Here is a 26,433-nt window from a genome sequence, read left to right on the forward strand (position 1 = left end):
CAGGCTCTATCGTCCAAGCCTCCTTTTCTATCTGTTCATCCGGACAAGGTTGTCCTTCGGCCTCGTCCTTCCCTTCTACCGAAAGTGGTGACTCCCTTTCATCTTGGGCAGTCTGTCACCTTGCCCACCTTCTTTCCGCATCCTTCCAAAGAGGAAGAGAGGCTCCACCGTCTGGACCCAAAACGTGCGCTCTCCTTTTATCTGGACCGCACAAAGCAGTTCCGGGTGGACGACCAACTTTTCGTTGGATACGTGGGTGCTAAGCAGGGGAAAGCTGTGTACAAACGGACCATCTCTCGGTGGGTCGTTTTGTGCATCAAAATTTGTTATTCCTTGGCAAAAAAGGACCCTCCTGTTTGGCTGCGCGCCCATTCTACTCGGGCCACAGCGGCTACTATTGCTTTCGGACGGGGTGTCCCTTTGCACAGGACATCTGTCAGGCGGCAACGTGGGCTTCGCTACACACGTTTGCCAGGCATTATGCCTTGACAGCCAAGTCCGGAGGGATGGCTTCTTTGGCCGTTCTGTCCTCCAGGACTTTCTGGTGTGATCTTGGTTCGCAGACCCACCACCGGGGATGGTATTGCTTGGGTATCTATTCTAAGGTGAGGAATCTAACTAACGTGTTTCTTTCAGATGAACAAGTTACTTACCTTCGGTAACGATGTATCTGTAAGAAACATTAGTTAGTTAGATTCCTCACCGACCCACCCATCCTCCCCGTTCTGCGAACTGACATCTAGGGTTAAGGCTATCCCTTTCAGGGCCCTAGAATTTTTTGGCACCAGTGTCGGTATCTTGCATGGCTCTGCGTTCCTGGCGCGGAAGGCTATGTACAAGAACTGACGTCAGCGCGCGAGGGCGGCGTCTAAGTACTCCGACGTCATTCCGGCGCACGATGCCGACGACGGACGCGGAGCCGCAGACGACGCCTAGCGACGCGCAAGGGGTATTGCTGACGAAAAATCTTCCGGATCCAGTCTGACGCCTGGGGATATTCTAAGGTGAGGAATCGAACTAATGTTTCTTACAGATACATAGTTACCGAAGGTAAGTAACTTGTTCATCGACTCCATCCTCGGATTGTTTTTTTCCACCATCTGGTTCGGATGTAATTTCTGGGCTCCGGTTCGTTACCATATTCTCCAAACCTTTTCAATGTGCAAACTATCTAAAACTCGACGGTATTATTTTCGATAGCGTGATCTTCGATGCGCACCTCAACTACTCGATTCCAGTCGTCGACCCAGGCCGCTGGGCCTATCGACGTCGTTCGGGCCTACAGCTCATGGAAAGGTCTCCATTTAAAAAATGCCCCCATTGTGGAGCTAAATTTCCACACAGTGACCACCACAAGGTCTGTAACCTGTGTCTCTTGCCCGAGAACGACGAGAACAATTGCCAAGCATACGGCGCTCTTTTAGATCTAAAAAGACCATCTGTGATCGCCGGGCCCGACGACACATCATGGAGCAGCTCCGGTACCGGTGGACATCTTCGATGAAGGTCCCGGAGGAGGATTCTGAGGACCTGAAAATCGTGTCCAAAGCCGACGACTCAGACGACCACATCACTCCTGGTCAACGAGTGCGTACAATTGCCCCTACCCCAATTCCACCCAAAAAAAGAAGGCCCTGGTCAAGACTTCGCCTGCTGGCCCCAGTCGCGACCAAAAACGAGCTTCAGAAGCTCCGCCCCCAGGCCCGGGTCCGAAGGTGAGGGACAAGCCTTCAGGTAGCTCGAGACCGAGCAAACCGCATCTGTGTTCCGCAGGCACCATCGGCACCGAAGCTGGGAGTGCAGCCTACTCCCAAAAAGACATCGGCACAGAGCACCTCGACGCCGAAAGAAAAGACATCGGATCTGATACCAAAACATTCGGAACCGAAAAAGATTTCCGCCTCCACAGCCAAGCCGAAGGACCTCAAACCACCTCCCAAGGCCTCGGAGCAGAAATCCAAACCTCGCTCGGACCCGAAGAAATCTGCGCCGAAAGAGGTTCCTGAAGAGGAAGAACTTTTTCAGCCGGATCCTATCGATCCAAAACAAAAAACTCTCCACATAGACCCCAAAACAGGACATCTGGCAGCTGTTCCACACAAGAGGAAACTGGACACACCAGGCATTCCTGTAGTGCCTGTGAAAAAAAGACTGTGCCACTTCACCTATAAGACCCTCTTCTCCTGTTCTTCCTCCTAAGCCCGTCTCTCCTCCACATTCTCCTATACTTCGACCAAATTCACCACCACCACACGATGATGATGATTTAGGGGCTGGGGGAGGCAACAATGACCCTTTCACTGACACTGATGACGACACAGACGTACCACAGGATGATTGGGACGATTATGATGACCCAATAGATCCTCCAGACCTCACTGATCCCCATGCATATCCAACAAAGCCATCTCCCCCAGATGACAATATTGGCTTTGGTCATCTTGTAAATAGAGATGCTCTCTACCATGGTGTTCAGATGCATTCTGACCCTGCAGACGAGGACTTTCTAATAGACACCTTTGAACAGTCACAAAAGACTGTACAAACCCTGCCAATGTTAAAGGGTGTCATTAAACATGCCTCTGACATATTCAAAGACCCTGTTAGAGGTAGAATTCTCAATGCCAGGATTGACGAAAAATATAAACCCGGTCCTAATGATCCCACCTACATCAAGGGTCAACTGCCTTTAGATTCACTAGTGGTAACTAATGCTAGGAAACGTGCAAACTCTCATGCGCCACCTCCGGATAAAGAATCTAAGTTGTTAGATGCTTCCGGAAAGAGAGTTGCTGCCCAAGCAGCTAATCACTGGCGGATAGCCAACACACTGGCATTACTTGCTAGGTTTGATAGGGCTCACTATGACCAACTGGAAACCCTATTGCTACATTTACCTGATCAATGTAAGACCAAGGCAAATGATTTAATTCAGGAGGGCAAATTAAAAACCAATGCATCAATCAAGTGTGCCCTTGACGCAGCTGACACCGCCTCTAGGTCCATTAACACTAGCGTGTTACTCAGATGACATGCCTGGCTACGCATCTCTGGCTTCAAACAGGAAGTACAAACAACTATCCTCAATCAGCCGTTCAATCAGGAACAACTTTTTGGACCGGCTGTAGACACCACTCTGGAAAAAATGAAAAAAGACACGGAGACTGCTAAATCCATGGGAGCATTAGTCGCCATCCACCCGTGGTTCCTTTAGTCGCTCCTTCTATAGAGCATCCAAAAACATCGCAGCAGACACCGCCTCTTCTTCCTACAAAAACACCACGTAAACCTCCCCCAGCAGAGGATATTGTAGAGGCAGATACAGGGGAAATAACAAAGGGAGAGGCCGAGGTAACAACAACACTCGCACCTCCCCCACTAATAAGCAGTAACTTCCCTCCACTCCCTCCAGACCCTTCCACCCCAGTCGGAGGGAGACTATCACAGTTCCTACCTGTCTGGACTTCCATCACCACAGAGAAGTGGGTAAGACAAATTATCCAGTATCGTTACTGCCTGGAACTTACAGCAACCCCACCCACCATACCACCCAAACAGTGGACAATGCCCACGGAACATCTCACGCTCTTAAAACTGGAGGTTCTCTCACTGCTTCAAAAGCAGGCAATAGAACTAGTTCCCTTACAGCATCAAGGGACAGAGGTTTACTCGCTGTATTTCCTAATCCCCAAAAGGCCAATACTTGACCTCAGACCTCTCAATCTCTACATACAGTCAGATCATTTTCACATGATCACTCTTCAACAGGTCCTCCCACTACTTCAACAAGGCGACTTCCTTGCCACACTAGATCTCGAGGGCGTCTACTTCCCCATTCCCTTACACCCTGCTCACAGTAAAAATCTAAGATTCATAGTGGACGGACAACACTATCAGTTCAAAGTCCTTCCATTCGGGGTGACCACAACACCCAGGGTGTTCACAAAGTGCCTTGCAGTAGTAGCAGCACACTTGAACACAACAAATCCATGTTTTTCCATACCTCGACGACTGGCTGATTAAAATCCAAGTCATTCAAACAGTGTGTTCATCACACTCATCAAACCATCCAGCTACTACACAACTTGGGATTCACAATAAACTACACCAAGTCACATCTTCAGCCCTCCCACATACATCAGTATTTAGGGGGCACATTAAACACCTCCAGAGCTATGGCATATCCCAATCCAGCCAGGATAACCATTATACAAACCCTAATCACCAAATTTCAGCCACAGCATTCCCTCCCAGCAAGGGTATTTATGCAACTCATAGGAATGATGGCCTCTTGCATTTTTATTGTACCTCACTCAAGACTTCAGATGCGCCCCTTACAAGAATGCCTAGCACGTCAGTGGAACCCGGCTCAAGGACAACTTACACATCTTGTGTTGGTGGACAGCTGCATGCATCGCTTTCTGCAGTGGTGGAACACACGAAACCTTTCAAAAGTGCGGCCATTCCTAGAGCCGGTTCCACAGATAGAGCTAACAGCAGACGCATCACTCACCGGCTGGGGAGCCCATCTTCTAAACCACACAATTCAAGGCAAGTGGACCACTCAACAAAAAGTGCTCCACATCAATCTCCTAGAATTACTGGCAATATATCTAGCATTAAAATCATTCCAAGTACATCTACATCACAAGACTGTCCTAGTCCGAACGGACAATATGACAGCCATGTATTACATACAAAAACAAGGAGGCACACATTCTTTGCAGCCGTCTCAGCTGGCACAAAGCATATGGAGATGGGCCATTCCACAAAACCTATACCTTCTTGCAGAACACCTTCCAGGAGTTCACAATCAGATTGCGGATCTGCTAAGTCGACAGACACCGCACATACACGAATGGGAACTTCATCCTCAAGTTCTTCAACCATTTTTCCAAATGTGGGGTCAACCAGACATAGATCTGTTTGCCACCCACCTAAATGCAAAATGCCCAACCTTTGCTGCGAAGTTTCCACACCCGTTGTCCAAAGGCAGTGCGATATGGATGAACTGGTCAGGCAGATTTGCGTACGCATTTCCGCCACTCCCACTGATTCCCCTAGTAGTACGCAAGCTCTGACAGCAGTCCCTCAGGATTATCCTGGTAGCTCCCACATGGGCACAGCAACCGTGGTTCACAACACTTCTGGAATTTTCAGTAGTTCCACACCAAAAACTACGTCTCTCCCCAACGTTGCTAACGCAGAACGCAGCTCCCCGATCCAGGTCAACTGAATCTAGCGATCTGTCTCCTGAAGTCCTAGAGTTCGGTTACCTTAACCTTCCACCAGACTGTATGAACATCCTTAAAGAAGCCAGATGCCCTACTACTAGAGCTTGCTATGCAGCAAAATGGTAAAGTTTCATCATCTACTGCAATAACAATAAAATCGATCCGCTGGATGCTTCAATCCAGGACATCATTTGCTACTTGCTACACTTACAAAAGTAGCATATTCATCCATAAAATTGCATCTAGCAGCACTTGACGCTTATTTACAAAACAGACAACACTTGTCACTATTTAGAGTACCTGCAATTAAAACCTTTATGCAGGGCCTTAAAAGGATAATTCCCCGCAGACTGCCACCCTCTCCAGTGTGGAATTTAAACATTGTTCTTACCAGGCTCATGGGTCCCCCATTTGAACCTCTACACAAATGTGAACTGCAGTGCCTCACATGGAAAGTAGCTTTCCTTGTCGCCATTACCTCTCTCAGGAGGTTAAGTGAGATCCAGGCTTTAACCATACAAGAAATGTTCTTACAAATACATCGTAACAAGGTGGTTCTTAGAACAAATCCAAAATTCCTTCGCAAAGTAATCTCTGCTTTTCATCTTAACCAATCAGTTGAGTTACCGGTGTTTTTCCAAAACCAGGACTCCGTAGCAGAGAGAGCTCTTCACACACTGGACGTCAAAAGAGCCCTACTTTATTACATTAAGAGGACTAAACCCTTTAAAAAAACACAACGGTTTGTAGCCTTCGCACCACCTCATAAAGGGAGCCTCCATCTCCAAAGCTGGGATCGCTAGGTGGATTGTAAAATGCATTTAAATATGCTACCAAAAGGCTAGAGGCACATCAACAATTCCCCCTAGAGCGCAATCAACCAGCAAACTAGGGGCTTCCATGGCATTCTTAGGGAACATTCCCTTAGATGACATCTGTAAAGCAGCAACATGGTCTATACCACACACCTTCACCAAACACTATTGTGTAGACGTGCAGGCTAAGCAACAGGCTTCTGAAGGCCAAGCTGTTCTTAAAACACTTTTTCAAACCACTGCAACAGATACAGTTGACCACCGCTAGGGGAGGCACTGCTGTACAGTCTTTGCACAGTGTACAATCTGCAGCTCATATGCCTCGGAACGGAAAATGCTACTTACCCAGTATGCATCTTTTCTTGGCAGAAAGAGCTGTATAGTCATATGCGCACACCCGCCTCCCGGGATTCCTTTACCTGTTGCAGTGATATCTTACTTAGATACAATTTACATGGACATCTTTCTTTAGTACTTTACTAACTCCATCGCCCTTTATGGCAAAACAGTCTTAAGGATGGAGTTGATGCCCATACGCACTATCACCGAAAGGAGGAGCCACCTACCTTGTGACTACAAGACTTCATCGAACAAAAACAAAGTGCAAACATCCGGACCCAACACCAGATGGCGATCTATGCTAAAGCATATGACTCTACAGCTTTATATGCCAAGAACAGATGCATACTCGGTAAGTAATATTTTCCTTACACTACATATGTGCTTCCCTACAGATTTGCATGCTTGCTCTCTAGAGGCTGCTTTGCTGGCAGTAAGGAGCAGAGAAGATGAATGAATCTATAGCGATCCTGGTACGGGGCCCTTCTAAATTGGTAACTTAACGAACTCCAACATTTCTATACAGGGACTGAAAATTGTAAGCCACACATGGACTTTTATCTCTGAATCCATTATGGTTTCTGATACATAGGTCAACCCTGATTTCTTTACTGACTCAATTGACTAGTTATTTTCCATTCATGATATGGTTTAATACCCGGAGTCTCGAAGATGATTGAGGCCTCTAACCATATTTAGGTCTGTGTTCTCTCCAGTACTCTCTAAATATTGGATGTTTTCAAGCTAATTACCCCCACCCTCCGTACACACCACACTCACCCCCCACCACCACACCTTAACTGACGTGGAGGGGATTCTTCCAAATCCTGTGAACCAACATGCAGATTTACCCAGAAACATCACTGAGGCTGCTAGAAATGGGTATAAGTGTGCTGGCTTGTAATCATTTGTAGAGATCCCACTGTGGAGACCTGGAATCGGTTCTACTGTATTTCAGGGGTAAAGATCCTTCTAAGCAGAATTGACATTTAATAGAGATGATTTTTAAATAAACATAACGTAACGCAATCATATATTGAACTGTGAGTTCTTGCTGATGAAATGATCTCTCTGGGTCACAGTCTGAATTCAAGTTTTTTTTTTTCCCTTGATTAAAAATGATCTCAACATGTAGACTTCTGACCCGGTGCAAGTAATTATGTATGCATGGCATTTTTTCCCACTAAGTTCGAATCCTATTAGTCATTGCTGCTTTCCTCCTCATTTAAAGTACAGTATTGTTTATACAGGGTGCTAACGGATTTTTTTTCGTCTTTAGTATTTTAACCATATCAGCATTGAGGACTCTCGTGTATATGAGCTGACCAACAAAGCTGGACTGTTGTCTCCATATCAAATTCTCCACGAGTGCCTTAAAAGGTGAGTGTCCATGTGTGATCAGTACTAATAAAACTATTAGCTAACTGGATTCTTGTAGTGAACGTTTTTACAAATCTGTCCCCATGATATGACTTAATGACCTTCCTGGGATGTAATGAATTGCATTTGGAGTAGTTTTCCGCACAATTCAATACCCCATACACTTAATGGTGGTCTGTGTTATGTACAAATCTCTCTCCATCATTACTCAGCCTGACCTTCTAATTCCATGTCCAAATCATACACTAATCACCCAAGGTGACAGCAGGCTTGGTCTTAAATAAAGGTCCCATTTATAATACTGTTGAATGCTCGTTGGTAAATGTAATCCATTCACTGTTCATGTTTTAACGGCCTCAGAGGCTTTGTGGTTGATTAATACTGTGTTACGCCATACACGACTCCAGGTAAACCTGGCTATCTTGGAAAAGCGAATCTGTAAAACAGGTTGTGTAAAATAGTTACTTTTATCCCTAGAAATCATGGAATGGCTGATACATCCACCAAGTTTGAAGTGATACCTGGCAAAAACCAGAAGAGTGAATATGTCATGACTTGTGGCAAGCACACTGTGCGTGGCTGGTGTAAGTAGTGTGGATGCTCCTTCTAGTGCCGTCAGTGGTGAGTTCGTTCAGCTTTCATGATTTGTGTTAAACTTCTTACTGCTTTCTTTGATGTAGGCAAAAACAAACGTGTGGGGAAACAGTTGGCCTCCCAGAAAATTCTGCAGCTGTTGCACCCGCATGTCAAAAACTGGGGATCCCTTCTGCGTATGTATAGCAGGGAGGACAGCAAGCTGGTTAAACAGGTAAAATAACTTCTTTAGGGTTTTTGTCCAATATCTTGCTAAGATTTTAGATGGGCTCTCTGGCATAATCAGATGCTATCTATTTTATTTTTCAGGCAAAGAATTTAATTGGTCATTTGTTAGCAAAACATAAACAGCAAACCTATTCCTATTTTCTTTTAAAGACACCTTTGACTCAAGCTTTGGCACTATCCATTTTAAATAGATTTTTTGAAAGGCTAATTACTTGGGTATCTTTGTACAGGATGAAATAAAGAAATGGCTTATTGGTGCTACAGTCCTCTTGATTTTGATCTTTTTAATGGTTGGGTTGGTGTGTGGTTGGGTTAGGGTATGATTGGGTGAGTATAGCTGCATGGGCTTTTGCCTCCTGAGATATGGCTCCATGAATCCCCTCAATCATGTATATAGTTCCACCAGGCTGCTTGAACAAGGGCCTTGAGTGAGGATAGACCAGATACAGCGGTAGGACTCTTACACAGGCACAATCTATCCAAATCTGACCAATAACAGTTTTAAGTTAACTTGCATTCCAAGGTCTAGAGTAGAACTCGGAGGTGATAAATACAGCCCTCACAAAACACAAATTTACCAACTGGTGTACCAGTGTGTTCATAGCTCAGTAGTTGATTAACTGAACACAGTATGGTAATATTGTCATCCAATAGCATTGTTAGTTGATTTTAAGTTCACTGTGGTGACCAAACAGGCTCTTTCGGACTCAACTCTGCACCTTTCTATGTAACAGTAACGTGCATGTGATGCACTCTGTGCTAGACTTCATTTTCTGATGAAAGCAGGTGCTGTGTGGAAAGAAGCCCAAAACATGTGAATTGATCAGACCATCACCTAATTATACATTTCCACATCATACATTTCTTCCAGGTTTTATCATTAAACCATGAAGCAGATTATGGGAAAATTCACCTCTTTAAAATAAAGGCAGGAAAAAATGAATGGGCTCAAATGTGTGTTGAAAGTTAAACTCACAAAAATGGAACATATATGGTGGCACGAGCCAATAACCTTGAATCTAAGGCTACTTTGCAAATTGAAATAAAAACTTGCATTTTTGAGTCAACTGCCTCTTGTTTCTTATCTCATTTGGACCAAGCCACAAACCATCCTAAATTTCTTTTCACATTGTGAAACCTACTAACTCACTTTATTACCTAGATGACAAAAATGCAAAAGGCAGGACTACAGAAGTTTCAGAATTCATACATGACAAATTATGAAAGATTAAATTCCTTCTTCCTGTACATTAGGTTGGGAAATCTCTCTACTCCTCAAAACAAAATGTGTAGTGGATCAGTTTCAGATAACCTACGGTGAATGGGTTCATTAAGGCTAGAGTAAATTCTAGATAATGTTGACAATTATCCAGTAAGATTCCTGCCATCATACTAAAAATGATCATCTCATCGCTTGCCCCATACTAGACGAGTCTGATCAACTCTTAATGCATTATTCAAGAACCAACACACCCTTCTTTTCCTCCGTATTCTTGAAGGGGCGATCAAGACCACCTCTACCTCCTTGAAAGATCGAGTCAATGCAAGGATGAGTATGCCTAGGATCGATCCTAAATCCTCACCAAATTACCCCTCCTTCCTTTAACATCTGTGGCCCGTACCTCCGGACTCACTAATAGTCCACACAATGCGTAAACTCCCAGGCTAAGTAGGTGCCCCCCCCCCCCCCCGAAGTGTAAAAGCGGACCTTCGTACGTTGGAGGATTGCCAACTCTGTGTAGGCATGCTCTCCCAATAGGTCAGGGTGCATTGGCATGAGATAGAGGACCTCCTTTAGCCGCTCTCTGAGGAGCATAGGCCGCATGGGCAAGAGCTGTTAACGGAGGGGAAGACCATATCTAATGCTACTATTGGTTGAAACCTGGATGGGACAGGCAAGGCGGCTAGGGTAAACATTGGTTACCATGCATGCGAGACAAGGAATGCCAATACAACGCGGTCGTTGCAATCTGGTGTTCACAGGAGACAGTCTTTGTAGTTGTTGGCAGGCAGGTCCTGCGGGATTTTCGCGGTTGCTGGCTGCAGGACACACTGGGATTTCGCAGGAGCAGATTCGAGGTGGAGACAGGCCAGTAGGTCTGGGGTAAAGTCAGTAGGTGTCTTCCTCTGGTTAGGTTCGGCACAGTGTGGTATCTTGCTGTGTCTTCCAAATCTGGAACACTGAGGGTGTTCGGGATTCTGAGAGAGACGGTTAGACCCAGGTTTATCGATATGACTTAAGGAGTTGTCGCTCCGGATAATAAAGCATCTTACCTTGAATAAAGCGTGCTACGAAGTATCATCATTTCATTGGCGATGATCGGAGAACTTGGAAGAATTAAACCTGGAGTCCTGAGTCGAGCAGATCAAGCGACCGTCATCCTGTAATTTGAATGTGCCGGTTTGGTGTCAGATGACATTGCTACATCACGCAAGTTTATCGGCGAAAATCCGGCATTCACAATACCTTCGGTGAGACTTTTAGCTATTTTAAACCATTTCCTTAAATTCATGCTGGGGTGAATCAGTGCGCAAGCGCACGCTGTAACGTGATGACGTCATAACGTCGGCGGCCATACTTTGTGATGCTCCCAAGCAACGTGACGGCCGTTTTAAGTGCAACCGGCTGGGTAGCACGAGCGTCACGCTACGAGTACATCGCTGATGTGCACAGCAACTGCATTTAGTCTATAATTTAGTGCACGAGCGTCGCGCTACGAGTACATCGCTGATGTGCACAGCAACTGCATTTAGTCTATAATTTAGTGCACAAAAGAACAAGTGTGCACATCATCAGCATTGTTGCTTACATTATTAAGTAACAGTGACAAGTAAAAAAGAGCATATTGTTAGTCATATGCTGAAATAAAATAAATAAAGCAACTATTGAATTATTTTTTATTTTTTATTTTTATTTGATTTATTTTTATTCAAATGGAGGGTTTCAATGCCCCTACTCCATTTTTACCATCTCCTGGTGAACCGGTGTTAGAATGGAAACGCTGGAAAGAAGGATTTGAGGCATATATTGAAGCCATAGGTGGTGAAGCCTATACCGACAAAAGGAAACTTGCCATGTTAAAACATTGTCTGGGTGCAGAGGGAAGACACGTTTTAAGCCATCTCCCACCCTGTTCTAATCGCATCTCGTCATCAGAAGAAGATAGTGATGTTTATGCAGAGGCTATTACAAAATTGGATAAACGCTATATAAAGAAAGTCAACGAAGTGGTGTCACGGCACAAATTTCTCATCAGAGGTCAACTGGTAAATGAATCCATAGACACATTTGTAAATGATTTAAGAATTCTGGCATCCAAATGTAACTATTCTTCATTCCATGATCAAATGCTTCGTGATCAAATGGTGCATAAAGTTGCCAATGTAAAACTTCAGGAAAAATTACTTGCTGCTGAAGATTTGACTTTGGATAAGGCCATGGATATTGCTCATCGTTTTGAAGATATGGAATTGGGCTTAAAAGAACTTGCTGAGCAAAAAGCATCACAAATTAATGCGGTCAAGGTTTCGAATTCTGCAGAATCCACGTCCACCAAAGATAAACTTAAAACTCAAGTTATTCAAGAAAAAAGAGTATATTTGTTTTAAATGTGGTATTCCAGGTCACTTGGCAAACGACAAAAGGTGTCCTGCTATTGGCCAAGTGTGCAGATATTGTAGATTGAAAGGTCATTACACTAGAATGTGCAGAAACAAAAATAAAATAAGAAACAAAAGTATTGAACAAAAGATGCAGAAAGATGAGCATGTAAAAGAAGTTGATGTTATTAATGATGATGAATTTTTGTTAGCTGTTTATGAAATTAATAGCAACTTGAAAGATGCTCCATTATGTACTGTTACAATTGGTGACAAAAATGTGAGGGTAATGGCCGACTCTGGTGCCAGACACACACTCATTGGTGATGAATGGCTAAAAGAATTTCCTGACGTGCGGTTATCTCCTCCGGATATCAAATTGGTTGGTTATGGTAGGAAACCCATTGATGTAATTGTTTTTTTTACATCCACTCTTACTTTCAAAGGCAAAACCATCACTTCTAAAATTTACGTTGCTAAACAAGGCTCGTGTCTTTTGGAGTGGCCTCAGCAAAGAGATCTGATGATCACTTTGGACTCTAATCATCCTGATCAGGTTCTAGGTTACTCGTATTTAATTTGTCATATAGACATTGGTCCGGCGTCTGAGTGGGAAAAAAGATTTCCTAGTGTATTTTCGACTACAAAGTTGGGTCTCCTAAAAAATGTTGTGCACAAAATAATTTTAAAACATGACGCTATACCAAAGGTTCATAAAGTTAGGAATGTTCCTCTACATTTAAGAGAAGCTGTAAAGGTGGAGCTTAAAAGGCCCTGTGACCTGGATATCATAGAGGAAATAGAATCATCTTTATGGTTAAGTCCAGTTGTAGTCGTGCACAAACCTAACGGGAAAGTTAGATTATGTGTGGACTTGAGGGATCTCAATAACAGCGTGTGGGTTGATAGACATCCGCTACCAAATATAAGTGAGATGTTCACGAGATTGAAGGGTGCAGCGATATTCTCTACCCTTGATTTGTCTAATGCTTACCATCCGATCGCTCTTCACGAGGAAAGTAAACATCTTGCGTCCTTCATTACATCCGAAGGCGCTTTTAGATACAAGAGAATGCCTTTCGGATTAATTTCTGCATCCTCTGTGTTTCAAAGATTGATTCACAAATTATTCAAAGACATCGATAATGTGCTGTATTTCCAAGATGACATTTTAATTTTTGCCTCCAATCCCATTGAACATACAAATATTCTACATCAAGTTTTGTGCATTCTCCAAGACAATGGGTTAACTTTGACTAAAGATAAGTGTAAGTTTGGTGTAAATTCTGTTGATTATTTAGGGCATTCAATTGACAAACATGGTGTGTCCACCAAGCAAAATCTAATCGGGGCCATTGAGCAAGCTCCTGACCCAGAAAACAAAGATCAATTAAGATCCTTTTTAGGTCTAGCTGAATACTATGCAAAGTTTATACCGTTGTTTGCTGACAAAACTGTGCATATGAGAAACTTATTGAAAAAAAATGTTTTTTAGGTCTCGCCTGACCCAGCGCATGCGCTCGTCTGGCGAGACTTATTGAGAGGGCTCCAAAAAGTGCTACCAGGCCAGCCTAGAGCTACAGCGCATGTGCGCGGGCGCGCGCGCCGCTTTTACCGCGATTACTTTCACTTTCGCGCTTTGATGCTTGATCGCGATCATGTGTGCGGGCGCGCCGCTTTTACCGCGATTACTTTCACTTTTGCGCTTTGATGCTTGATCGCGATCACTATAGCCAATAGGTCTCGCTTTTGGGACCTTAAGTATTTAGTTATGCAACTGTTGCATGGCTAAACACTTATAAGGTCCCAAAGGCGAGACCTATTGGCTATGCCAATGCTTGTTTTGTATGGGATGACAATTGTAAAAATGAATTTAAGCAATTGAAAAGGGATATTTCGTCTGCGCCTGCCTTAGCCACGTTCAACACTGCTTATGATTCAATAATTGTTTCCGATGCTAGCAATGTTGGGTTGGGTGCAGTTTTGATGCAAAATCATGGTCATTTAGTCACCATTGGTTTCGCATCAAGGCCATTGAAGGGTGCGGAAGGCAAGTATTCAACGCTGGAAAAGGAAACTCTTGTTTGTTGGTGGGGGATAGAATATTTTCGTAAGTATGTTTATGGTACAATATTTAAGGTCAGATCTGATCATCGTCCATTAGTGGATCCCTTCAAAACAAAAGGTTGTGGTAGGGCTACTTCAAGGATCGCTAGATGGCAATACAAATTACAAGATTTCATTTTCACGTTGAATATATTCCAGGTGTGAGAAATATTCTGGCAGATTGCCTATCAAGATTGCCAGTTGTGGACGACAACATTGTAGAAGAAGATAGTGATCTTGAGAAGGTGATTTCCATTTGTGAAGTGTCCAATGGATGTATACAAGAGAAGGAATGGAAATTTGCATGTGAGAAGGATGTCATACTTGGAAGTAATTAAGTATGTCAACGTGGCCAAAGAAGGCTGAGGTTTCGGAGTTGGTGCGTCCATTTTTGCAAGTTTCTCATGAATTATCTTTAAAAGATGATATTTTAATGAGGAGTCTACAGCTAGTGGTCCCGGTTGAGTTACAACAAACCATTTTAGATATGGCTCATGAAGGTCATCCAGGTATGACCAGCATGAAACGCAGAATTAGAAGTGAATTCTGGTGGCCTGCCATGGACAAAGCTATTGATCGCAAGGTCAGGGATTGCATAGAATGTTGTGTAAGTGACAAATCTCAGAAAGGTATTACATATGATCATCTACCAGGGTCTAGGCCATCTCGAGTTTGGCAATGCGTTTCTTTAGATATTGCTGGTCCTATATGTCTTGGTCAGAATCCGGTGTATGCAATTGTACTCATTGATCAATTCTCTCAATGGCCAGAAGTTAAAATTGTGCCTCATGTGACTTCTAATGTGGTTATTAAATTTTTGAATGAGGTATTTGAGAGGGAGAGTTTCCCTGAATCTCTGGTGACGGATAATGGGGTACAGTTGATTTCTGTTGAAATGAAAAGTTTTCTTGAAAGGCATGGGATTAGTCACAAACGTGCTTCTGTCTATTCTCCTCAGAGTAATGGGATTGTTGAGAGGTGGATTAAAGTTTTTAAGGAAGGATTACAATTGGCTATTTCTAATGGTAAGAATTGTAGTCAAGCTATTAGTGAAGTTCTGTGGAGTTACAGGAATACTCCTAGGAGCACTGGTGACCTTTCGCCTTTTGAGAAAATGAGGGGGAGGAAGAGTATATCTAATTAATCCACAAGAAGCTCTTTTAGAAACACATGTAAAAGAACAGCCGGATCAATTAATATGTGTGACCACGTACAATTCTTCATCTAATGTACTGAAGAAAATAAGAAATAAGAAATGGCCCATACTAACATCCAATAGACTATCTTTTGAAAAACCCATGTTCTCATTTACAAAAAATTCCAGCCTAAGAGATGACTTAGTACACACTAATACATTTACACCAAGAAGTACAAATCAGATGACACTATGGGGAACACCACCTGTCATGGAACACTACCCCTGCGGATCATGCGTGGCCTGCCCATTTACAGAACACACAAAGACTTTGGAATTAGGCTTACAGTCACCGTGGGAGCAAAGGTCACACACGAATTGTAATTCCGAATCCGTAATTTACATGATTAAATGTCCATGTGAAATGATATATATTGGGATGACTAGTCGTAAGGTCAAAGTTCGCATTAGCGAACATAGGAGCACCATACGAAGAGCAATAACAGCTACTAAACTAACAGCACACTATCACACTATCACAAAAAGAATCACAAGGACACAGAGATGAGATGGACTGTACTGGAAAAGGTTAAAAGCACGGGTAACCAACAAAAACTCTTGGAAAGAGAGCCACGATGGGTATATCGTTTAAAAACCCATGAGAAGGGCCTTAACGATTTCATACCCTGGAACCAACTCAACAGGTAAAGCTTTCCCTTCCTCATTAAGATCTATCTGGTGCGACCACGTGTCAATGGTATGTTTTTTATAACAATTTCTATCTATCTGTTGAGGGGTAATTGTTAAAACATTATCTAATGCCTCCCCTAAATCAATTGAAAGGCAGTCCATATTATGGGTACGAGCGCATTATAAAGATTCCCCATGATAGGACAATAGACCATGTGACAGGGTCTCACCATTTCGCAAAAACAAACATACCCTTTGGGTGAACCTGACGATAACGAGTTCCATCTGCTATTTTATTACTAATTGTTACAATCACTATTGAACCACCGATACCGCCTATGTTTTTAGCTGATAATAAGCCACTCTGGAACTTTTCAATGTAAAAATAGCTTTTGTAGACATCATAACCCCCAGTAACATAAACTACAGTTCCCATTGTTCCTCAACTATTGGAACTACGAGTTGTTACGATTTGTTACGTGTCTGATTGGACTACGTGTCCGACCACGTGGTTGGTAGAACCAATCCTAGGTTAACAATACAAACATGAATGTCTATGCCCTCCGGACAATGTAACGGAGGTATTATCTCCACTGAAGCTAAACATTGGAGTCAGCGGGTGCCTCTAACCACAGAAGTAATATAATTTTGGAATCATGGCTTTTTTTAAACCAAATTACCACACTTTCCATTATACTCGGGATCACACGTTGACGTGATCCATCATGTGATGGGGTTGACCAATCCCGGTTCACTATACTAAACGCGGAAGTATAAACCCACCATTCTACGATACACGGCGCACAACGCCGGGCATCGAGACCAAGTAGGTGGACAGGCGGGGCAGGACTCTTGACGAAGTAAGTGGGAATGTAGTGAAGGACCTGGAAAGGGCGAGTTTCATCCTTACGGAGAGAGATGTTTACACAGTTAATATCTCCACATCCCTAAACGTCTTTTTCCAAAACTTCCTCTCTCTCTCATATTCTGGGGCTCCCACAATAGGGTTTGACTACAGAGCTACCCCCATTAGCCCTACGATCTCCTGAGAAACGGAAATCATTCGAAATTCGGGTAAGAAAGAATGCATGTGTGTGATTTGATTCTGCAGTTGCACATGTGCGTTTTCAATAATCACGCATGGTTGAGAAAGTACCGTGTTCCTTCACAGATACGTTGAGATTGTTGTATGTGAGCGTACTCTAGGAGAGTTTTTACATTGATAGAAAATACTAACTGGCATGAAAATTCATGTTAGGATGCGAGCAAATTCGCCACCGCACAATACATCTGTCACGCCGATTAATTGTGTACAGATACAGTTATGAGTGGCACATGTTTGGATATAGTTGCACACCACTTTGCCTTATGATCACCTGGCACATGTAGGTGGTGTTCATCCTAAACACGAATAGAGGAACCATCACTAAGAAAACCCACAAGTATAAGTTGTTTGTTGTTGTTTTCTTTGTTCTCTTTTACAGATGGGATACGACGCATGACCGATTAATTAATCAGTCGCTCAATACAAGGAGCAGCTACTCTGCCCTTGCAACAAGTAACAGGATAGGGAATTCCTACCTCTGCTATCCAGGGTGGCCTCCTTTTGCCCTGAAGAAAGTCCTGGACCTTCACGGCCACATACGGACTGAAACATGTTGGCACTAGGGTCATAGGACCATTACACTCCTATAAAGACCCCATTTTTAGTAATTTTATTAACCCAGACAGACCCAATAATAAAGGGAAACTGGGGATCTGCCTGAGGTTTTTTAATCTTCTAGCCCCCCTGGTCTATAATTTCTTCAAAGAGCTCCCAACACTGTGGTTGAGCCCACCCCGACTTTTAGGAGTCGGGGTGACCCGATGATGAAGCATGACACCACTAGGGTGTGTGAGGGTACCTAAATCAAAAGGAATTGCTTCCTTGCTCACCTATTGGTGAAGTTAAAATTTCCCCTCACTAGTTCCTTCACATCATTCCATCCACGTGTATTGATATCGACCACCTGTTGGTCAGTTGGAGTAAATTTATTGTGTAATTGATTATATAGGGAGGTGTTACTCTTACCCAGAATCCTCTCCACCCTCTAGGAAACAGAAACATCTTTTTTCAATAGCCTTTTGTATACATATATCTAATTTGAGCCAAGGGTGGATGAGGGATATGGTTACCCGTAAGGGTGACAGTGATGTGTTGGCTCAAGGTGGTCTTGATAAAGTTGTTATTTCTCCAGTTAAAGTCAATGACTGGGTTCGAGTGAAGAAAGGGAGGTTTGTTAAAGCTGGTGAATCTCGTTATCCCCATCCTTTGAGAGTGGTTCGTGTTGGTCGTCAGGTGGTTGAATTATCTGATGGAAATGTTTGGAATTTATCCAAAGTAGTGAAAGTACCTCAGTTCTTGTGGCCTGATAAAGAGGCATCTCTCTCAGCTGATAATATTGTTACCCAAAATGTCTAACAATAAAACAAATTGGAGAAAGTTGGTCCCTGCAAAAGACAGTAGTCTGGGTAAGGGCCATGTGCAAAGGTCACGACAAATTCCTGTTGTGTATAAAGATTATTATGCAAGTAAGTGATACTTATTTGTATTTGGATGTGTTAATTTATTTATTTTGTTTTTGGTGATCAAATTGTGAGCATACAGGTTATGTAGTAGTATGCATGTATTTAACCCCTTCGGTGCTCATGACGGAACGGTTCCGTCATGAGCCACGGTTGAGCTGTGCTCATGACGGAACCGTTCCGTCATGACCACGCCCGCGCAAGATTCCGTCAGCACAGCGGCGGAATCTGCGCAGCATGGAAGGGGTTAAGAAAAAATGTTTTTGTTTTGTTTTGGTTCTTTGTATTTCTGAAGGAGGGGAATGTGTGGTGTCTTGCTGTGTCTTCCGAATCTGGAACACTGAGGGTGTTCGGGATTCTGGGAGAGACGGTTAGACCCAGGTTTATCGATATGACTTAAGGAGTTGTAGCTCCGGATAATAAAGCATATTACCTTGAATAAAGCGTGCTACAAAGTATCATCCTTTCACACAGCTGTTCGGTCCTTCTTCTTTTCTTGTAGTTTCTTCTGATCTGAGAAATCAAGGTTCAGGGGTGCCCTATAATACTAGATTTAGGGGCTTTACAGGTAGGTTGAATGTTGGGACCAATGGGTTCCTTCCCTGGGGCGGGTACACCCCCCTTTTAAGCCACCCTCCAGTTGGGAGGGGGCAGGAGCCTGTCCCTGGTTGGCTTGGTCCCCCCATCTGCAAGATGGCGGGGACTGAGAGTTTGTCTTCACCTCGACTCCCCCACCTGAGTGGTGGAGTTGGCAGAGGTGGGCACACCTCTTCTTCACTTGTTTTTCACGCTGGTTCTCCCGCCCAAAGTGGGGGTCAGAACCAGTGGGGACCAGTTGCTGAAAGCAGCAAGTTGTCTGGGGAAGCTCACAAAGGCTTTTGAAGCTTTCTTTTTGTGAAATTGCATTGTTTCAGGCCCCTGAGAGCAGCAGACTCTTGACCCAGGGGTCCAGAAACATGTCTGGTGGTGGCAGCTGAAAGCAGCCACTCTGCCTGGAAACTAGTGGAAGGTCGTTTTTCAGGGGGCATCTCTAAGATGCCCTCTGTGTGCATTTTTCATGAAATCCCATTCTGGGATCAGTGTGGATTTAATGTGCTGAGGAGTTTGATACCAAACTTCTCAGTTTTCAGTGCAGCCATTATGTTGTTGTGGAGTGCGTAATGACAAACTCCCAGCACCATATACTCTTAATGACAGTACTGCACTTTCAATGTCTAAGAATGCACGTAGACAGTGTAGGGGTACAGGGCTCATGCACCTGTACCCTCACCACTGGTTTAGTGCACCCAGCTAGAAGGGTGACTAACCTATGCCAGAGCAGTGGGTTGTAGGCATGGCACACAGGGACGTGTGCCATGTCGAATCTTCACTTTGTTCTGCATCAAAACACGCAGCTTGCAACGGCTGTGTGTAGTGGTACAGGGCCTCTAAGGGTGACACAATAAGTGCTACAGCCCTTATTCTCTCTGGTCACAGTGCAATGGTACCTATGGTACCATTTACCAGGCACTGACCCGTGGCCAGACATGCCAATTGGATTTTGTTTTCAATGCAATTTTAGGGACAGAACATAGGCCCTGGGTACCTGATTGGCAGGAGCCCAGGGCACACTCAGCAGTTCAGCAAAAAGTGGGGACTACCATGCAGAAAGAGGGCACTTACTCACAAACCTGCCATTCGATGATTAACATATCCGGACTGCAGGTAAACCAGATGCTGGAAATCCTGTACACGGACACTGCCGAGAAAAAGGGTGCCCTTCAGACTTCTACCCCATTGGGGTTCTTTTGGAGGCCACAGTACAGGGAAGGCAGTAAGACCATCTCCCCAGTTCCTCTCGCCTCCTTTCAGAGGCTCAAACAACCATACCACTAGTATACAACACTCATTCTAGAGGTATATACATAGGCCGCAACCCCAGGGGAAGGGGCAAGGTGGGCTCAACTAAAGGAGCCTATTCCTCCAAGTAGTGACTCTCTTCCCTTTTGATCTGGGGAGAGACCTCTAGGGTTCCTTCCTTATTGGGAAGAGATCACCTCTGGCCAGTGGATTCTTTCCATCATAAGAGCACGGTCTGCCTGGAGCTCGCCTCAACCCCTCCAAGCATTCAACCCTAAAAAATACACCCTCTGCCCTGAACAGCGCCTTCTTCAAGGGTTGGTTCAGATGCCCCTTCTCAAAGGGGCTCTGGAACCAGTTCTATCGCCACATCACGGCAAGGGAGTTTTCTCTCTAATCCCTAAAAAGAATGGGTCCTTAAGGCCCATACTAGACATCTGGTCCCTTAACGGGTACATCCGCTCAGAACATAACATGTGGTTACTCTGCAGTATTTCATCCCGCTGCAGCAGCAAGTGCAACTTCCTGACAACACTCGATCTGAAAGACGCCCACTTCTGCATACCCATACATCCTGCTCATTGCTGCTACCTATGTTTCATGGTAAGTGGTCAAATTCAAAGTGTTGTCATTCATTGTCACCACAGCCCCAAGGTTATTAACCAGATGTCTAGCTGTGGTAGCCGTCCAGCTCCGAAGGGTTGGGACTCGTGTGTTTCCCTACCTAGACAATTGGCTGATAAAGAAAACAGGCAGGCAACAGTGTCTTGCTCACATCCAAGCCACTCTATCCCTTCACTACAGTTTGCTGTTCACCATAATCACTGCCACTTCCCACCTCTAGCCCTTTCTGGGGGTCCATTCTCCATAGTCACCAGCAAGGCCTCTCCTATCCCAGCCAAGCCATGGTGCTGGTATTCCAGCATACACTGCCTCTTTTTCAGCTAGACGGTTGCCTCGGTTCCAACAGTTATGCCCCTTGTTGAAATGATGACCTTGTGAATTGTATGAAGCTGTCTCTAAATAGTGGACCAAAATAAGGTGCACTGTGCACTGTGTAGTGTGTCCAGGCTACCCTTCTTTTTTAACGGAGGCAAAAATGTTAACACTAAATGCTCTCTTTTGTGGTAGTGTTGGTAAGACATTTTAGGCTTAGCAGAGGGAAGGGCTAAGCATTTGTTTTACTCTGAGGCAACAAAAGAGACAGGCACTCCAAAATAAATCTGAGACCAATTTTGAAAAAGAAGTAATTTTTATATAAATTCTGATACCAAGAACTTCGTATCAGGTAAGTACTTTTTAAAATATCGATTTTTACAGGTAACTAAAATGTTCACTCAAATTCGTCTTTATGCAGCAATGCTTTCCTATAGAGCGGGAAAAGAGGCATGTGTTTCATAGTTATTTATGGTCTGTTTTAGGGAGGGTTCTCCTTCAGAACTTGGGGTTGTATGGGGCCAAGGTCCATAGTACCATCAGCAGTTACTCGTTACCTACCCTGGGGCATCTGGGTGTAAAGGTGCTGTTCAGGTTGGTAGCTTTGCGTATTTCGCTGTGCAAAGGAGGGGGCTTAAAAACAGGCTGCAGAGGTGGACTTGGAGACCAGTCCGGGAGCGCCTAATGGTGACTCAAGTCACAAGGGTCCTGGGTGCAATAAAACAGTTGATCCTCTTGTACCCGGGCGGGGGACGCTTTGGTACAAAGTAGATAAGTTGGCTGGGCTCTGTGTATTAAAGGTCTTGCTGGTTGAGGGTGTTAAAATCGGGACAGCTGGGCCACTCTGGAAGTGTCTCTGCTGCTGTTGACATCTCAACGGCTGCTCTGCTCTATCGTCCAGGTACAGTCCACGGTTATTCAAAATAGTACGACACTCTACCCACAAATATGGAGTCCAGAACCATCACCGTCTAATTGCTGATGATATTCAGATTACAATCTTCAAAGTATCATATAAAGGTCTAGGCCTCGGATGAGTCGTCAATTTAATTGGACAAACATGAATTTAATAGAAGGTACTGATGGACCTATAGTCTATCCAGATGACGGGACCACTTTCTGCTGGAGGGAATCCCGTTGCTGCTACGATTTTTTTATGCTTTTTTGCCGATCGCGACTATCGTATTGCGAACCTGGTTCTCCTGCATTCTTTGGCCTGTTGTGAAAAGCCGCTTGTTGATGGGATGTCGTACTATTTTGATTAACCGTGGCCTGTACCTGGACGACCTCGAAATCCTTGCTTATTTATTTTGTCGGACGGGTACACAGCCCTGTGATCAGTATTTCCTCTATACCCTCCTCTACCGATGGAGGCACTTTAACTCTATCATACAGTGCCCTGAAGAAGTCCTGCACTAGGACGAAACGTGTCGGCTGTACTGTGTGGGTTATTTTTCTACGTAACAAGAAAATAGAATAAAGAGATTAAATTGAGGAACCTTTCACTCGTCTACTGGATTTGGACTATATAATCGTTCCTATTGATTTATTTGTTGTTGTGTGGTGCACCTGTGTTTTTGGCTTAATATGCATGCGGAACTGTTGTACTCGTATGCAACGGTACACCGTACCTTCCACAAGGCTCCCTCAACGACCCTAAAGGGCGTTATACGTTAATATGGAGCAGAATAGCCCCCGAGGCTGTTACTATAGTAAATTGCTGTGGGCCAAACACTGACGATGCAGTTTTCTTTGGTAAACTGTGGGGGAAAATTGTTGACATTGGCTCCGCCCAGGTGCTCTTGGGAGGAGATATGAATGTTGCACTGAACGTGGCACTGGCTCAACCCATACCACAACTTCTTATCACAGCACTGCAGCCCATCAAATCTGAGGCATAATAGCAGAGCATGATATGCTGGATGCGTGGCGGCCCCAGCACCTTTCTGTTAAGGAGGGCACCTACTCGGGAGTGCACAATAGCTGGTCCAGAATGGATTTCTGGCTCCGTTCTAAAGGTCTGGGTACGTGTGTACACTGGGTTACACATTTGGCGCGCACATATTCTGACCACACCCCGGTACTAATGACGCTATGCCCCCGATAAGCATATCCCCCTATACCTCATGGAGACACTCCCATCCCCCCCCCCCCCCCCCCCCCCACACACACACATTTTGTTATTAGGCACCCCTTACCACGAAGAACTGAGACGAGATTATAGATTTTTTTGGACAGAAATAAGTCCTCTGTCCCTGTAAAAGGCACAATTGGGAAGGCCTTCAAGATCACTGTGCGCTGTATGTGTCTTGCCAAAGGCGAAGGTGTCTTGCTCTTTATAAGAGATCACTTGAAAGGATTGGAAAGAGAAATTAAAACACTTGAAGCTCAGCGGGGAAATTCGGAGGACCCAGAGGTAGCTGGCTGGATTAGGGAAGCCTTGACAATTTCAGGAGACGGCGGAGAGGGAATGTTTGTATTGTGGCAGATATACCTGGGCACGAGCATTCGGAGATGGGAAGAGGTCGGGACATGCTTTGGTGACAATGTGTAAACCTCGGTTCAATAATAATATACTTGATCAAAGACGGATCAGTAGTCCACGACACGCCGGACATACTTCAGGTTTTCTTCTCCTTTTATAGCAACCTATACACGTTTTGGTGGGACGCAATGTGTATAAATAGAGGCCTTACTCAAGGAGGTTGCGCCAAGCTGGTTGCATGATGCACAAAGGGAGATTTTGTCTGCTGATATAGAAGACTATGAAATCAGTGAGACAATTGTCCAGATGCAGTCCGGGAGGACACCCAGACCTGATGGTCTGCCTGAAGACTTTTATAAGACCTATATCTGCATGTTACTCACTATCCTGAAATCTGGCTATCAGGAAGCGAAGGTCTCGGGCATACTCCCACCCTCTGAGAGAAGCAATGATCCTCACCCTGCTCAAACTTGGGAAACCTGCGCACCATTGCGAATCTTAACGTCCTCTCTCTCCATCATAGCTGTGAAGCCAAAATTCTTGCAAGAATCCTGGCTAATCGCCTGAGACTGCTCATAACATTCCTGGTTAGGCCGGACCAGTCGGTTTTTATTCCTGGGCGAGCAGCATCCCACAAAGTGCATACCCTGTTGTCACTCTTGCAGGGCATCGATCCAGATCTTGCTGCACTGGCAGTTTTCCTCGACGCCACTAACACATTTGACTCGCTGAAGTGGGAATATTTAGTGCCCATACTCAGACGTATAATGTTATATCATGGTTTGCCCTCCTTTATTCCCAACCAGCTGCCAGGCTGAAGAATAATGGCACTAGGATCCATTCTCCATCACACGGGGCACCAGACAGGGGATGCCCTTTATCGCAGTTGCTTTTTGCACTGGCGGTGGAGCCACTGGCTGCCAAGCTACGCCCACATCACTGTGAATATGTGCTCAAATTTCCCACTAGACATTTGCTTGTGTCCCTATATGCTGACAATATTACATTATATTTAGGGTGCCCTCCGGAAAGCTTGAATGGAGTACTGTGCAAATTTGTATGGTTTGGGGGATTGTCAGGTATTCATATTAACTGGGGAAAAATCCATTGTATTCCCCCTCACCCCTTCCACAAGGCAATTTAATTTGGACTTTCCATGGAAAAGGTGGGATACTGAACTTCAATACTTGGAGATAGTGATGACTAGAGAGTAGGACGAATAAATCAGAGCGAGCTATAGCACAGCCCTCTCTATCACAAATGACATTACCCGATGGATCTCGCTGCCCCTCTTTGTTTGGTCGTATCTCACTCGTGAAGATGGTAGTCTTGCCGAAATTTCTCTATTTATTCCTTAATATCCCTTATTCACCGGGACGTCACTTCTTTAGGGCATTAAAATCTCAATTGATTAGGCTGGGCTGGGTGGGGAAACAACTACGCCTCCAATGGGATATCCTCACATGCTTTGTCAAAGCGAGACTTTGAGATGCCAGATACGGAGCTTTACTTTCTATGTGCCCAGGAGCACTGTACGGTGCATTGGTAAAGGCTTGCCCCCTTCATGTCTCATCTGGCCATAGAACAGGGATACATGGTCCCATATCCCCATTTTCTTACTTGGGCTTTGTTAGACCGGTCAGCCCTTTGGGAGGTCCCTCCTCATCATTATTTATTTTGTCCCACTTTTGCCTCAAACCCTGTTTGAATTTTTCCTTTTTGGGAACCACCAGACTTTTTCGTGTTGCTGCAGATTCGGGGAGCCATTTTAGCTACCCCTGAAACTTCTGTCTGAGGGCCTGGAGCACAAAATGGTGGCCACCTGTGACATCACCAGCATCCACTGGAACCTACTAGCACCTTCCAGAACATTCCAGAACCCTGTGACCGTTGGAGGCGGTTTAGAATGTTGGGAAGCTAAGACAGAGAGTTGGCAGTTGGAGCTGGCAGTTGGCACCTGACTGGTGAAGAGTGAGCAGCAGAAACCTGAAGGAGGAAGGAGTGAGGCAGCAGGGGTGGAAACTTGTGCCTGGAGTGGGGTCCATAAACCCACCCTTGATACTAGTCCCTACTGACTGAGCCCAGCCTGGAGCCCTGTGTGGGAAGAAGTAAGAAAAACCATCTTAAGGACCTGGACAGCAGGAACAGGCCTTAGAATCCCAGAACAGCAAGATCCTGACCTGGATACTGGTTTCCCTGGAGCCGGACGTCGAGTAGCCTGGAGACCTGGAGCCTGAGGTGGAGAAGCGGCGCTGACTGGAAAAGCAGACGTCGTGCCCAGAGCCGCCAGAGATCGTGAGAGGGCGCCGACGGAGGACGTGAGGTGTACCAGAGGTCGAGGAGGAAGTTAACCAAGGTCGAGTGAGCGGTGACAACGGGGGAGTGAAGTCCGCCCTCTGGAGTCGTCGGAGACCGAGGTGAAGTGTGCCGGAGGTCGGGAGTGGAGATCGCACTCCGGAGTCGCCGGAACCTGAGAGAATCGTGCCG

General features: G+C 44.8%; 1 protein-coding gene across 2 annotated transcripts in view; it reads left to right on the forward strand.

Moving 5' to 3' along the window:
* Window positions 1–26,433, forward strand: part of DGCR8 (DGCR8 microprocessor complex subunit) — a 288,096-nt gene that overhangs the window by 161,484 nt on the left and 100,179 nt on the right. For both annotated transcript variants that reach the window (XM_085636096.1, XM_085636097.1), the window contains 3 exons: window positions 7,668–7,768; window positions 8,246–8,352; window positions 8,449–8,576. In XM_085636096.1, coding sequence (XP_085492222.1) covers window positions 7,668–7,768; window positions 8,246–8,352; window positions 8,449–8,576 — 336 coding nt within the window. The remainder of the gene's footprint in view (window positions 1–7,667; window positions 7,769–8,245; window positions 8,353–8,448; window positions 8,577–26,433) is intronic.

Source organism: Triturus cristatus, chromosome 11, assembly GCF_964204655.1.
Source record: "Triturus cristatus chromosome 11, aTriCri1.1, whole genome shotgun sequence".
Lineage (NCBI taxonomy): Eukaryota > Metazoa > Chordata > Amphibia > Caudata > Salamandridae > Triturus > Triturus cristatus.